At 43.0% G+C, this 13,350-nt stretch overlaps 1 protein-coding gene across 1 annotated transcript in view; it reads right to left on the bottom strand.

The window, feature by feature from the left end:
- The window catches only part of ttc27 (tetratricopeptide repeat domain 27), a 149,632-nt gene that overhangs the window by 80,458 nt on the left and 55,824 nt on the right, over nt 1-13,350 (bottom strand). Inside the window, 2 exon segments of the mRNA XM_061788963.1 lie at nt 10,109-10,175; nt 11,035-11,147. Of these exon segments, the coding sequence (XP_061644947.1) occupies nt 10,109-10,175; nt 11,035-11,147 (180 nt within the window).

Genomic DNA, 13,350 nt, shown 5'->3' with positions numbered 1-13,350 from the left:
CCAACCCAAACTCAAGGTCACATCTTTGACCTGGTCATCTCTAAGGATGTTGAAATTCTATCAATTGACGTTAAGGATATGGCTATTTATGACCATTTTTGTGTATTCTTTGAATTACAGATTCTTCCAAAAGTTCAGACACCCTCTGTCTATTAAGAAAGGGTACATAAATGAGAGTACAGCCACTAAGATTATAGAGACCATTTGCTGTGCCACAAACTGGGAATGCTGAGACAGTTGATGAACCTTTGGATAATTTCACCTGGAAAATCTCAAATGTCATGAATGCTGTTGCTCCTATTAAAACTAAGAGAATCTTGACGCAACCGAGAACACCGTGGAGGAGCACAATGATGGTAAAGACCTATAAATCAAAGTGGAGGAAAGCAGAACGTAAGTGGAGAAAAACTAAACTCCAAATTGACTATGACCTCTACAGACAGTCTTGGTAATTTTAACAAAGTGTTAGTCAGGGGTAGACAGCAACACTTTTCTGAAATCATCAGTCAGAACGTCAACAATACTTGCACTGTTTGCTGTGGTTCACAAGCTCACAACCCCTCCTGTTCAGCCTGTATTTGCTACCCTAGTAGGGCTCTGAGATCGACAGACTCAGGTCAAATAGTGGAGCACAGAGTCCAAAGCAAACATGGTGAAACAGCATTTAGCTATTATGCTGCACACAAATGGAATAAGTTGCCAACAGAAGTTACATCAGCCCCAAGTGTGCATGTTTTAAGTCCAGTTTAAAAACTCTTCTTTTTCCCTAATGTTTTGCATTTGCACTTTTAAATGATATTTTTTATACTGTAAACTGTTTTAATTGTTTTTATTTTATGTATGTTTTCCTCTTTGTTTTAAATGTTTATAAGCTGTTTGTTTTCAAATGTTTTTAATCATGTAAAGCACATTGAGTTACCTTGTGTATGAAATGCGCTGTATAAATAAATTTGCTTTTGCTTTGCTTTAAGGAGCACACACCAAGCTTTACTATATTCAAGAACTCTGGGATTAGTTTTGCTGATTTTTGCTGTTAAGATTATCAACCACTAATGGGGAGTACATCCAAGCCTGCACACTAAGTATATCTGATAAATAAAATCATTTATTCATTCATCAGTGATTTACTAAAGAAGTCATGAATTCCTCATGAGGAGGTTTCATTTGAGGTTGTAAATTTCTTGTTAGGAAGTACAGCTCCTCAAATGTAGAACAAGTATGTTACAGACCCTCAAAACAGACCGTTTGGCTCTTGGACAACCTTTCTGATTATTCTTTGCACTCCTCTGTCATAAATCTTGGGAGAAGCACATCTTTTTCTTTTCCTTTCGGCTTGTCCCATTAGGGGTCACCACAGCGCGTCATCCTTTTCCATGTAAGCCTACCTCCTGCATCCTCCTCTCGAACACCAACTGCCCTCATGTCTTCCCTCACGACATCCATCAACCTTCTCTTTTGTCTTCCTCTCGCTCTCTTACCTGGCAGCTCCATCCTCATCATCCTTCTACCAATATACTCACTATTTCTCCTCTGGACGTGTCCAAACCATCGAAGTCTGCTCCCTCTAACTTTGTCTCCAAAACAACGAACCTTGGCTGTCCCTTTGATGAGCTCATTTCTAATTTTATCCAACCTGGTCACTCCGAGAGCAAACCTCAACATCTTCATTTCCGCCACCTCCAGCTCTGCTTCCTGTTGTCTCTTCAGTGCCACTGTCTCTAATCCGTACATCATGGCTGGCTTCACCACTGTTTTATAAACTTTGCCCTTCATCCTAGCAGAGATGTCACATAACACACCTGACACCTTCCTCCACCCGTTCCAACCTGCTTGGACCCGTTTCTTCACTTCCTGACCACACTCCCCATTGCTCTGGACGGTTGACCCCAAGTATTTAAAGTCCTCCACCCTTGCTATCTCTTCTCCCTGTAGCCTCACTCTTCCCCCACCACCCCTCCCATTCATGCACATATATTCTGTCTTACTTCGGTTAATCTTCATTCCTCTGCGTTCCAGTGCATGCCTCCATCTTTCTAACTGTTCCTCCACCTGCTCCCTGCTTTCACTGCAGATCACAATGTCATCTGCAAACATCATGGTGCATGGGGATTCAGGTCTAACCTCATCTGTCAGCCTATCCATCAACACTGCAAACAGGAAGGGGCTCAGAGCTGATCCCTGATGCAGTCCCACATCCACCTTAAATTCGTTGGTCATACCTACAGCACACCTCACCACTGTTCTGCTGCCCTCGTACATGTCCTATATTATTCTAACATACTTTTCTGCCACTTCAGACTTCCGCATGCAGTACCACAGTTCTTCTCTGGGTACTCTGTCATAGGCTTTCTCTAGATCTACAAAGACACAATGTAGCTCCTTCTGACCTTCTCTGTACTTTTCCATCAACATCCTCAAGGCAAATAATGCATCTGTGGTAGTCTTTCTTGGCGTGAAACAATACCTTTGCTCGCAAATACTCACTTCTGTCCTGAGTCGAGCCTCCACTACTCTTTCCCATAACTTCATTGTGTGGCTCATCAACTTTATTCCTCTATAGTTACCACAGCTCTGCATATCACCCTTGTTCTTAAAAATGGGCACCAGCACACTTTTCCTCCATTCCTCAGGCATCTTCTCACGCACTAGAATTCTATTGAACAAGCTGGTCAAAAACTCCACAGCCACCTCTCCTAGATGCTTCAATACCTCCACAGGAATGTCATCAGGACCAACTGCCTTTCCATTTTTCATCGTCTTTTACACCTTTTAACTTCCCCCTTACTAATCATTGCCACTTCCTGGTCCACCACACTTGCTTCTTCTACTCTCCCTTCTCTCTCATTTTCCTCATTCATCAACTCCTCGAAGTATTGTTTCCATCTATCTAGCACACTGCTGGCACCAGTCAACATATTTCCATCTCTATCCTTAATGACCCTAACCTTCTGCACATCCTTCCAATCTCTATCCCTCTGTCTGGCCAACCTGTATAGATTCTTTTGTCCTTCTTTCGTGTCCAACCTGGAATACATGTCATCATATGCCTCTTGTTTGGCCTCTGCCACCTCTACCTTTGCCCTATGTCGCATCTCAATGTATTCCTTTCGCCTCTCCTCGGTCTTCTCAGTGTCCCAGAAGAAGCACATGATTGAGGCAAATTTATGGTGGTATGATTGGCTTTCCACTTATGTTCTATGGCCCCAACCGTGCTCACTTGAACATTCAGAAGCTTACATATCCGCATGTAACCAATGCCATTGTTAGCGTTTTGCAACAATTAGTTTGCGATGGTCTTGAGACAGCTCTCAGCTCTCTCCAATCATAAGATGTGTCTTGACTCACACCTTGGCAATGAAGACCTTTTTGTAGGCCATCAATTAGGACTAAACCAGCTGATATCTATTTGCACTGAGAAGGGGCTGGATTACTGTTTGATTATTGATGGACTTTAGGTGTTGTCTTGGCTTTCCATGCCTTTTGCACCTCCCTTCATGTGTTCAATCCTTTTTCCCGTGTCAGTTCACATTTTTACACACAACTCAAGTCCTGAGCTTATTTGTGCTACTTTCTTTGGATGTGTGGATTACTTGGGTTGTTCCCAACATCTGGTGAAATGTACATGTCTATAGCACCTTTGGAAATATATTTGAGAAAAATGGTGATGTGTTAAATACTTATTTCCGCCGCTGTATGTACACACGCACGCACGCACGCACACACACACACATATATATGTATATATATATATATATATATATATATATATATATATATATCGAGCACGTCTATATACACTGCAGTTTCCCCAATTTCATGTTTAAGCTCATCAAACAAATGTAAATAGACAAATATAAACCGAGTGAACTTAAAATGCTGTTTTGAAATGGTGATTTCATTTATTAAGGGAAAAAACAATACTCAAAGTTCCCTGGCCCTGTGTGAAAAAGTAATTACCCCTTTGTTAAATCATAAATTGTGGCTCATCACAATTTTTGGTTAATTTTCACTGATCACACCAAAGCCTGATTACCTCCAGACCTGTTCAATCAAGAAATCCCTTAAACAGAATGTGTCCCAACAAAATCAAGTTTGACAAAAGATCAGAAAAAGCTGCAACAAAATGACAAGATCCAAAGAAATTCCAGGTTAGTCGAGAAAGAACATAATTGACATCTGTCATTCTGGAAAGGGTTCCAAAAGCCATTTCTAAAGCTTTCGGATTCCAGCGAACCATAGGGAGAGCCATTATCCTCACATGGAGAAAACATGGAGCAGTGGTGAACCATCCCAGGAATGGCCGGCCAAGAAAGATGACCCCAAGAAAACAGAACTCATCCAGGAGGCCACAAAGGAACTCAGGACAACATCTAAAGAACTGCAGGCCTCCCTCGACACAGTTAAGGTCAGTGTTCATGACATAACAATAAGGAAGAGACTGGGCAAAAATGGCATCGATGGCAGAGTTCCAAGGCGAAAACCACTGCTGACCAAAAAGAACAAAGTGTCACCTTACTTTTGCAAAAATTAACATAATAATACCCAAGACTTTTGGGATAATATTATAGGGACTGACAAGATACAAGTTGAGCTTTTTGTAAGATGTGTGTCTTCTTACATCTGGCCTAAATGTAGCACAGAATTTCAGAAAAAGAACATCCTCCCAACAGTCAAACATGGTGGTGGTAGTGTGATGGTCTTGGCCTGTTCACTATCAATGACATGATTGGGCAGGAGTGGGAGAGAAGGGAGAGTAAATTGGGACAACAAAGTCACCGGGAATTGACGGGTTTGAAAACCATAAAACGAGAGTTGATGGGAGTGGAATCCATGATGACGGGAGTAAACACCATGATGCACTTTTGTTGAAACTTGAAACAAATTGATATTTGAACGAATTCCCTGAGCATCGAGCCAAACATTGCTAAACTAAGGGCCCAATACAGCTAAACTGTCTTAATTGTCGAGTACTGCATCAAGTCAAAAGTTGCAAACATGGTCTCTCTCTCTCTCTGTGTGTGTGGTGTGATGCATGGAGATCTATATTACAGTAATCTTAAAAAAATAATTAAAAAAAGTAAAAGAAAGTCGCAATAAAACTATTACTCATTTTGACAGATTAGGAAGACTATATGCCCATGAGTATTGTTATATTGTCTCTCTGTATGTGTTACTACAGCATGTGTGTGTAAATATTTGAAATTTGAAGGTAGGATCCCTCCCGTGATCTAATGCTAATGTTAGCCCGTCAAAAGGGGTTTCCATTGACTGATAGCATAAGCTCAAGATTTCTAAAATGATGCGCGTCTTGTATATAATATTCAACGACTAATTCCTTTTGTTGTGTGTCTAGTTTTAAAGTAAACTCCAACTGGGATGTCAAACAGCTTAAAGCACGCTCAGGGAGGGCAGAAGAACATGCGTCACACGCTTGCTACAAGCAACAAAGGGTGCGGTTCAGTCATGTTCAAAATAACTAATCTTTTTCGTGAGCATACTGTACTGAATCAGTTCATGAAATTATTGGCTCTTTGAGCTTGACTGCCGCCATGACCGAGTCGGCTGGGAGCGGAAACATAACTGCTTTCGCGTTCTGTCACTCACTTCTGAATTTTCGGCGAATGACTTCACTACACGTACTGTCATGTGATTTGCGATTCGCTAGCATTGTCACTCACTTTGGCGAATGACCAATGAGCAGCCAGCATCAGGCAGCACTCTGCAGGCGGGAGAGGGACTGAATTGAACTGAATATACTGTTGAACTGAATGATCTGGTGTACTGAAGAACTGAAAGCGTACTAAATGTACTGAAGAACTGAACGCGAACTGAATGTACTGAAGAATTGAAAGTGAACTGAATGTACTATTAGCCACAAGTGATTCATTCATTGAACTTCTTCGTTCGTGATCCGTTAGCAACGAGTGATTCGTTCGTTGAATTTCTTCGTTCGTGATCTGCGAAGGAGCGATGTACTAGTATGTATTGGGCTTTACACAATCAGCATTTTTGGGGCCGATCAGCGAGTTTAAAAGAACGATAACCGATCATCGATCCGATCACAAGATGGAGGAATGTGTCTATCTAAATGACCTGTTCATTTACTGTATATACTTGTGTACTTAATTGTTCAAAAAATTATATTTACAATAAATAATGTATCTTTGTTCATCTATTTATGCCAGTGAGGCATAGTGACAGACATAACAAATGAAAGGTCTTCTATTAGATGGAAGGAAGTAAATACAGTAATTAATGTATCCACTTTTGTTTGTTGGTGTGCCGTGAGATTTTTCAATTGTAAAATATGTTCCTTGGCTCCATAAACGTTGGAAATCACGGCTCTCGTGGGATCGTGTATTCTAATCAGTCAGGTCAAACCAACATTACATGACAGAAATAATGGGTGCTAACTTACTGTAATTAAATTACTTTATTTTTAATTACTTCACCCACACCGAAACTTTAGAGCATGATTCGACAGAACTGCAGCATGTTTACATCCAACCGTTAGCAGTAGCTTGCTAGGCTACATAACATTTTATCGCCTGCTTGTGAGCCGTATCGTATTAAAAGTACGTGAACATACCTCAAGCAAGCCTGAAACGAACGTCCTCTCCTATCCAGAGCACCGGTGCCCACCAACACACGTTTTTCCCCATTTTGTCCTTATAATACAAAGTCGACGCGCTCCACTCTTGTTGTCGTCGCTACGGTAACGAGTGTATTTGGTCACATTTGAGTTGACAAAATAAAGCCCAATGATCGTAAAAAAACGGGATGCGGTGGTATCGGAATACAAGATTTTATTGCAGTAGTCTGACAGTGCAATCGTGAAAGAGCAAATTTGTCTTGTAGTCTGATTCGGGCATTACGTGTTGTCTGTCCCACACTGCTGACATTTTTTTTTTTTTTTAATAAGCTAGCTTTTGGATTCAAATATACTGTGCATTCAGCGACGCGGAGTAAATGTCTTTTGCGGAGCCGATCAATGACGTCATTGATCGGATCGGCGAATTATGACAAAGCCGATCAGCCGAACAGCATAAAATGCTAAATATCGGCTGATACCAATCAGCCCGAAAGAAATCGGTGTAAAGTCTAGTACGTATGCAGTAATTCATGCGGAAGTTCACTGCGAACTCATACGATGAGTGATTCGTTTGTGCAAGGAACGATGTACTACACAGTGAACGTACTCATGAGTGATGTTAACTTGTCTTGAAGTCTTCGCGGGGATATCTTTCACTGGCAGGTATTTCTTCAAGCTAACGGCTATTGCTGAGTCAGTCAAGCACATGAAAACAAGCACACACGGGGCGTGGCTTGTCTCCATAATCTTAACAGACTACACATAAAGTCATGAGAGGACAAGGCAAACTGAAGCGACAGCTGCAGGGAGTTTAAGGGGGAGATTTATTTGAAATATTAAGAAATTGAAAATAACATTTACACATACATATCCCCTCTGTGTCTTTAATGCGATTATTAAAGCTTTTTGTGCAGTATTAATAATAATAATACAAACATATCGCGCTTCTCAAGACACTCAAAGACGCTTTACACCATATATGTCAAACTCGGGCCCGGGGGCCAAATTTGGCCCACGATGTAATTATATTTGGCGTGCAAGAACATATCAAATGTGTATTAGAGCTGTATATTAGGCTGTGTATTAGAGTATATAGGACATGCGCCACTAATATTACAAATCCCAGAATGCTTTGCTCGTGCGTTGGCCCATAAGTTTGGAGCGGCAAGCGCCCCTTCCCTTTCTGTTGCTGTCATTAACAACTATGCTACCAGTCTCCTCGGGCAAATTTACACTTCCCCTTCCCGAAAACTTAACTTCCAAGAAAGGTGGGAGGCAGATTATCTGTTCACTAAAGTAAAAGACAGACCTGTTTGTCATGTGCGGAGCAACATGGCTGTAACAAAGAATATAACATAATTGAATGAAAGTTTTTTTAATGCCCTTTATCAACTCCTAGGCAGGGACTCTTAATAGTTTGAAGTTTGGCTTTTTGTTTGGGTTGTTTTGTTGTTGGCCTTTGAAAAAAGATTTACATCAAAAAGAAAGGTACCGTATTTTCACAAACATAAGGTGCACCGTATTAAAAAGCGCAGTCTCAGTTACGGGGTCTATTTCTGTATTTAACACATACATAAAGCGGACTGTATTATTGGGCGCGGGCATGGTAAAACATACGGTAGCATGCATGCACGCTAAAACATACGCTAGCATGCATGCTAGCGTATGTTTTCAAAAAGGCAGCGGGAGCAAAACTATGTTCGGTTGTACTTTATTGAAGTATTTAACAATGTACTCACGTTATTTTTTGATCAATCCTCATCCACAAATCCATCCTCATCTTCTGTATCCGAAATGAACAGCTGGGCAAGTTCTCCATCAAACATGCCGGGTTCCCTCTCGTCATTGTCGGAGTCAGTCTCGGGGCTGTTCAGCAATGATGCTGGTGTTTTCCTGCTTCCTCAACTTGCGAACCATGGATTTGTTGATCTTGAATTCTCTTGCGGCTGCTCGATTCCCATGTTCCTCTGCGTAACTGATAGCTTGCAGTTTAAACTGTGCTTCGTAAGCGTGTCTCTTTGTAGGTGCCATTTTCGGGTGTCCTTACCCAAACCGATGTTGTTTTGCACAATGCACATACCGGCGCTATATACCTACTGGTGGCGTGCGTTTAGCATCCACTTCCACGCGCACCCTTGACCCTTTAACGTCCGAATGCTGTCCTCAGTCACATCTGCCTTTCCTCTATATAAGCAGCGTGTCGACAGGAAATGCTCCCAGTCAGTCAAGCGCTCATAAAAGTCACACAACAACATTTACAGATTTTGAAACTCGGTACACACAAGGCGCGCCGCATTATAAGGCGCCCCGTCCATTTTGGAGAAAATTTAAGATTTTTAAGTGCGCCTTATGTTTGTGAAAATACGGTAGTTGGAGATAGATAAATAGAAGATAGAGAGACAGAAGAATTCATGCTATTTAAATACAAAACAAACAAATACCACTGATGTCTTTTATCGCAAATTTGATTTCTCGTTTACAATATTAAAGTTTGTTTATTCCAGATTCAGTGTTTAAGCAAAATGTCATATGATAAACTTTAACGCTACATTTCTGCAGAGAAGGGAAACATGTACATCACAGTGATTTTTCATTAAATAATAAGTTTGGCCCGCGACGTCCCAATTTTTAATTTTGGCCCCCCGTGAATTTGAGTTTGATACCCCTGCTTTACACTAAACAGATGACAATAACAGTAAGGTGGGTGTGCAGGAAGCCCGGGTACTGGTGTCAGCAATGCTGTCCACCGCGGTGGAATGCAGACAAGTCTCGCCGGCCGGCAGGAGCCTGTGTGGATGAAGAGGGGATGTGGAAGGATATGTGAGGTAGCTGAGCTCGCCGAACGGATGTTCACGAGTCACTGAAGCCGGGTGTTCGAGAGCTTGCTGAGAGAGAGATAGGTGGGTGATAACTTCGCAAAAGTTTTTTTTTTTGTCTAAATCTCCCCGCTTTTCCTAGTTTACAATCCGTGACAACAACAACGCATCATCCTTCGGTGAACGTGAACCTCAGGGCTGAATCATTAACTGAATGAAGAAGCACTTGAATGATTCTGTGAAAAAGAACTTAACGAGTCATCCATCCATCCATCCTCTACCGCTTATCCGGGTCGGGTCGCAGGGACGCCCAGACTTCCCTCTCCCCAGCCACTTCATCCAGCTCTTCCGGGGGGATCCCGAGGCGAGTGAACGAGTCAGTGAACAAATTCTAATTCATTCTAATGATTCAGTATACTCAAAAGAACTGCCGTGCCCATCACTAGCAAACGGTATGTTTACGAAGCAGGAACTTGCATGCAGACAAATGGTGCCGTGGCACACTAATTTTTTTTCTATAATAATGTTGTTAGGATTAAATTTTTATTAATCGCCCAGCGCTAGTAAATACACAAATGACAAATCTGCATAAAACAAACGATACCACTTAAAAACTAAATATAGAATACAACCCTTGGATGGATGGATAAATAATTCAAAATTTACAGCTCTTAATGTTAATACAAAGGAAGATACTTACTGATGTGAAAGCAAGTAGTTCTTCTTCCGTCAGTTTGTAGACAGGGTTGTTCTTGTGAAAATCAGTGCTGAAAAACACGGTATAAACAAATGTCCATAGCGGGGTCAAATGTTGTCCAAGTATATATATTAAAAAAATAAATAAATAAATTTAAAAAAAGTACAAAATCGTTCAATCACTTCACACCAAAAAAAGCTAACAACAAAATATTTTCACCAAATGAGCCCAATGTCGAAGCAAACTCAATATTTTAAATTTATTGTGTGCGTGTCTTCGTCTATGACTGCCCTGATGCTCATCCATCGCCAAGCAATCTCACAGGCTGCTCCATTGACCTTCACTTGACTTCCTATTCAGCTTCCCAGCATTAGATGTCATTCAACTGATTAGCCTCGTGTTCTAACGTGCATGGCATGTAAACGGCTTTAGTTCAAGTTGACGGTTTGAACCCAGCTTGATATCTTAATTTGTCCGGGTCAACTTTTAATCACGCACATATTGCAAGCAATTAACAAGCAACACCCAACACTTGTATACATGTTGGTGTGTTATACAGTATTTTAATATCATTCAAGGGTTTAAGTATGTTTTTATGCGTGTGTGTTGCGTGATGTCTGCTGCAGTGAGTGACTGGTAGAGGTCAAAGTTGAATTTAATTTATTATAACAAGACTGTGATAGTGTGTCCATGTAACTTTTTAATTGCATGTCTATGCGACCAGTTCAGGGTGTACCCTTTCTCCCGCCCAAAGATAGCTGGGATAGGCTCCTGCACACCTGCGAACCTAGTGGGGATAAGCGGTACAGGAAATTGATCGATGGATGTTTAGATCACACAGTTGAGAGTAGATAAAGTATGAAAAAGCCCTCTAATACACACACATGGCTGTTGGTGTTTGAAGATCAACTGATCGTTCAATGACTTACCAAATCCCCAGGATGACAGCCTGCTCCTCTGCACTGAGTTCCGGGAGCTCATACTGGTCTGGCTCTGCTAAATTAATCTTGTCTAACACTGTGTCATCCCCAAGATTGCAATCCTGCAAGTACCCAAAAACAAACAAACCAACAAAATCACATATGTATGAACGACTGCATTTGATCAGTACAGATTATGGCGGAAATGCAAACCCCCCAAAAATGAATAAATGTTGACTTCAAATATTGCATTTGAATATGACATGTTGCTAAATGGATCACATTAACTTCGCCCACAAAAATGATCTCAATCACATAATTACATGTGGTGATGTCAGCAGCAGCGTCTGTTGTGATGTACACAAAACTTGATGGACAGCGACAATGGTTTTCAACAACAGGGGGTGAGAATGAGTGTCAGATGTTACCGTAATCTTCAGAACCCAGTTCCCACATTACAGTGAAAGCTCGCTATATCGCTGTTCGTCATTCCAGACCACGCTATATCGCTGATTTAAAAAAAATATATAATTTTAATGGATGCAATAACAAAACACGAAATACTGAATTTAGAGTTTTTCGGCTTCAAGATTAAGATATTTATTTTTTAGAAAAAAGACCCCTTATGATAACAACAAATATTGGATCTCATTTTCTCTCGCCCGGACGCGGGTGACTGGGGCCCCCCTTCTGGAGCCAGGCCTGTAGGTGGGGCTCGAAGGCGAGCGCCTGGTGGCTTGCACCCATGGGGCCCAGCCGGGCACAGCCCGAAAGGGTAACATAGGTCCTCTTTCCCATGGAACTCGCCACCTGTGGCAGTGACCATAGGGGTCGGGTGCAATGTGAGCTGGGCAGTGGCCGAAGGCAGGGAACTTGGCGATCCGATTCCGGGCTACAGAAGCTGGTTCTAGGGACGTGGAACATCACCGCCCTGGCAAGAAAGGAGCCCGATCTGGTGTGCGAGGTTGAGAAGTTCCGACTAGATATAGTCGGGCTCGCCTCCACACACAGCTTGGGCTCTGGTACCAGTCCTCGCGAGAGGGGTTGGACTCTATTCCACTCTGGAGTTGCCCACGGTGGGAGGCACGCCAAGCAGGTGTGGGTATACATATTGTGCACCGGCTCGGCGCCTGTACATTGGGGTTCACCCCAGTGGACAAGAGGGTAGCCTCCCTCCGCCTTCGGGTGGGGTGGGGGGACTGGTCCTGACTGTTGTTTGTGCCGATGCACCAAACAGCAGTTCAGAGTACTCACCCTTTTTGGAGTCCTTGGAGGGAGCGCTGGAGAGCGCTCCTGCTGGGGACTCCATCGTTCTGCTGGGGAACCTCATTGCTCACGTGGGCAATGACAGTGACATCTGGAAGAGCGTGATTGCGAGGAACGCCTCCCCTGATCAGAACCCGAGTAGTGTTCTGTTATTGGACTTCTGTGTTCATCACGGATTGTCCATAACGAACACCATGTTCAAGCATAAGGGTCTCCACACGTGCACTTGGGACCAGGACACCCTAGGCCGCAGTTCGATTATCAACTTTATGGTTGTGTCGTCAGACGTGCGGCTGCATGTCTTGGACACTCGGGTGCTTCCCATGAGGAAGCAGAATCTGGGATCTCTGAGGCGAGTTCTCCTATCATTAGGGTTGAGGTCACCAAGGTGGTTAAAAAGCTCCTCGGTGGCAAGGCCCCGGGGTGGATGAGATCTGCCTGGAGTTGCTAAAGGCTCTGGATGTTGTGGGGCTGTCCTGGTTGACACGCCTCTGCAACATCACATGGACATCGGGAACAGACTGGCAGACTGAGGTGGTGGCACACTCCTCAGCCTCCCTGGTAAGGTCTATTCAGGGGTGCTGGAGAGGAGGGTCTGTCGGGAAGTCGAATCTCAGATTCACAAGAAGCCGTGTAGTTTTCGTCCTGGCCGTGGAACAGTGGACCAGCTCTACACCCTCAGTAGGGTCCTCAAGGGTTCATGGGAGTTTGACCAACCAGGCTACATGTGTTTTGTGGACTTCGAGAAGGCGTTCAACCGTGTCCCTCGGGGAGTCCTGTGGGGGGTGCTTCGGGAGTATGGGGTGACGAAACCACTGATACAGGCTGTCCGGTCCTTGTACGACCGGTGTAAGAGTTTGGTTTGCATTACCGCCAATAAGTCAAATGATTTTCCAGTGAGGGTTGGACTCCGCCAAGGCTGCCTTTTGTCACCTATTCTGTTCATAACTTTTATGCACAGAATCTCTAGGAGCAGCCAAGGCGTAGAGGCGGTCCGGTTTGGTGGCCTCAGTATTGCATCTCTGCTTTTTGCAGACGATGTGGTTCTGTTGTCTTCAT

This window comes from Phyllopteryx taeniolatus, chromosome 11 (assembly GCF_024500385.1).
Source record: "Phyllopteryx taeniolatus isolate TA_2022b chromosome 11, UOR_Ptae_1.2, whole genome shotgun sequence".
NCBI lineage: Eukaryota > Metazoa > Chordata > Actinopteri > Syngnathiformes > Syngnathidae > Phyllopteryx > Phyllopteryx taeniolatus.
The sequence above is the reverse complement of the archived record's forward strand: the minus strand, read 5'-3'. Positions and strand labels throughout refer to the sequence as shown.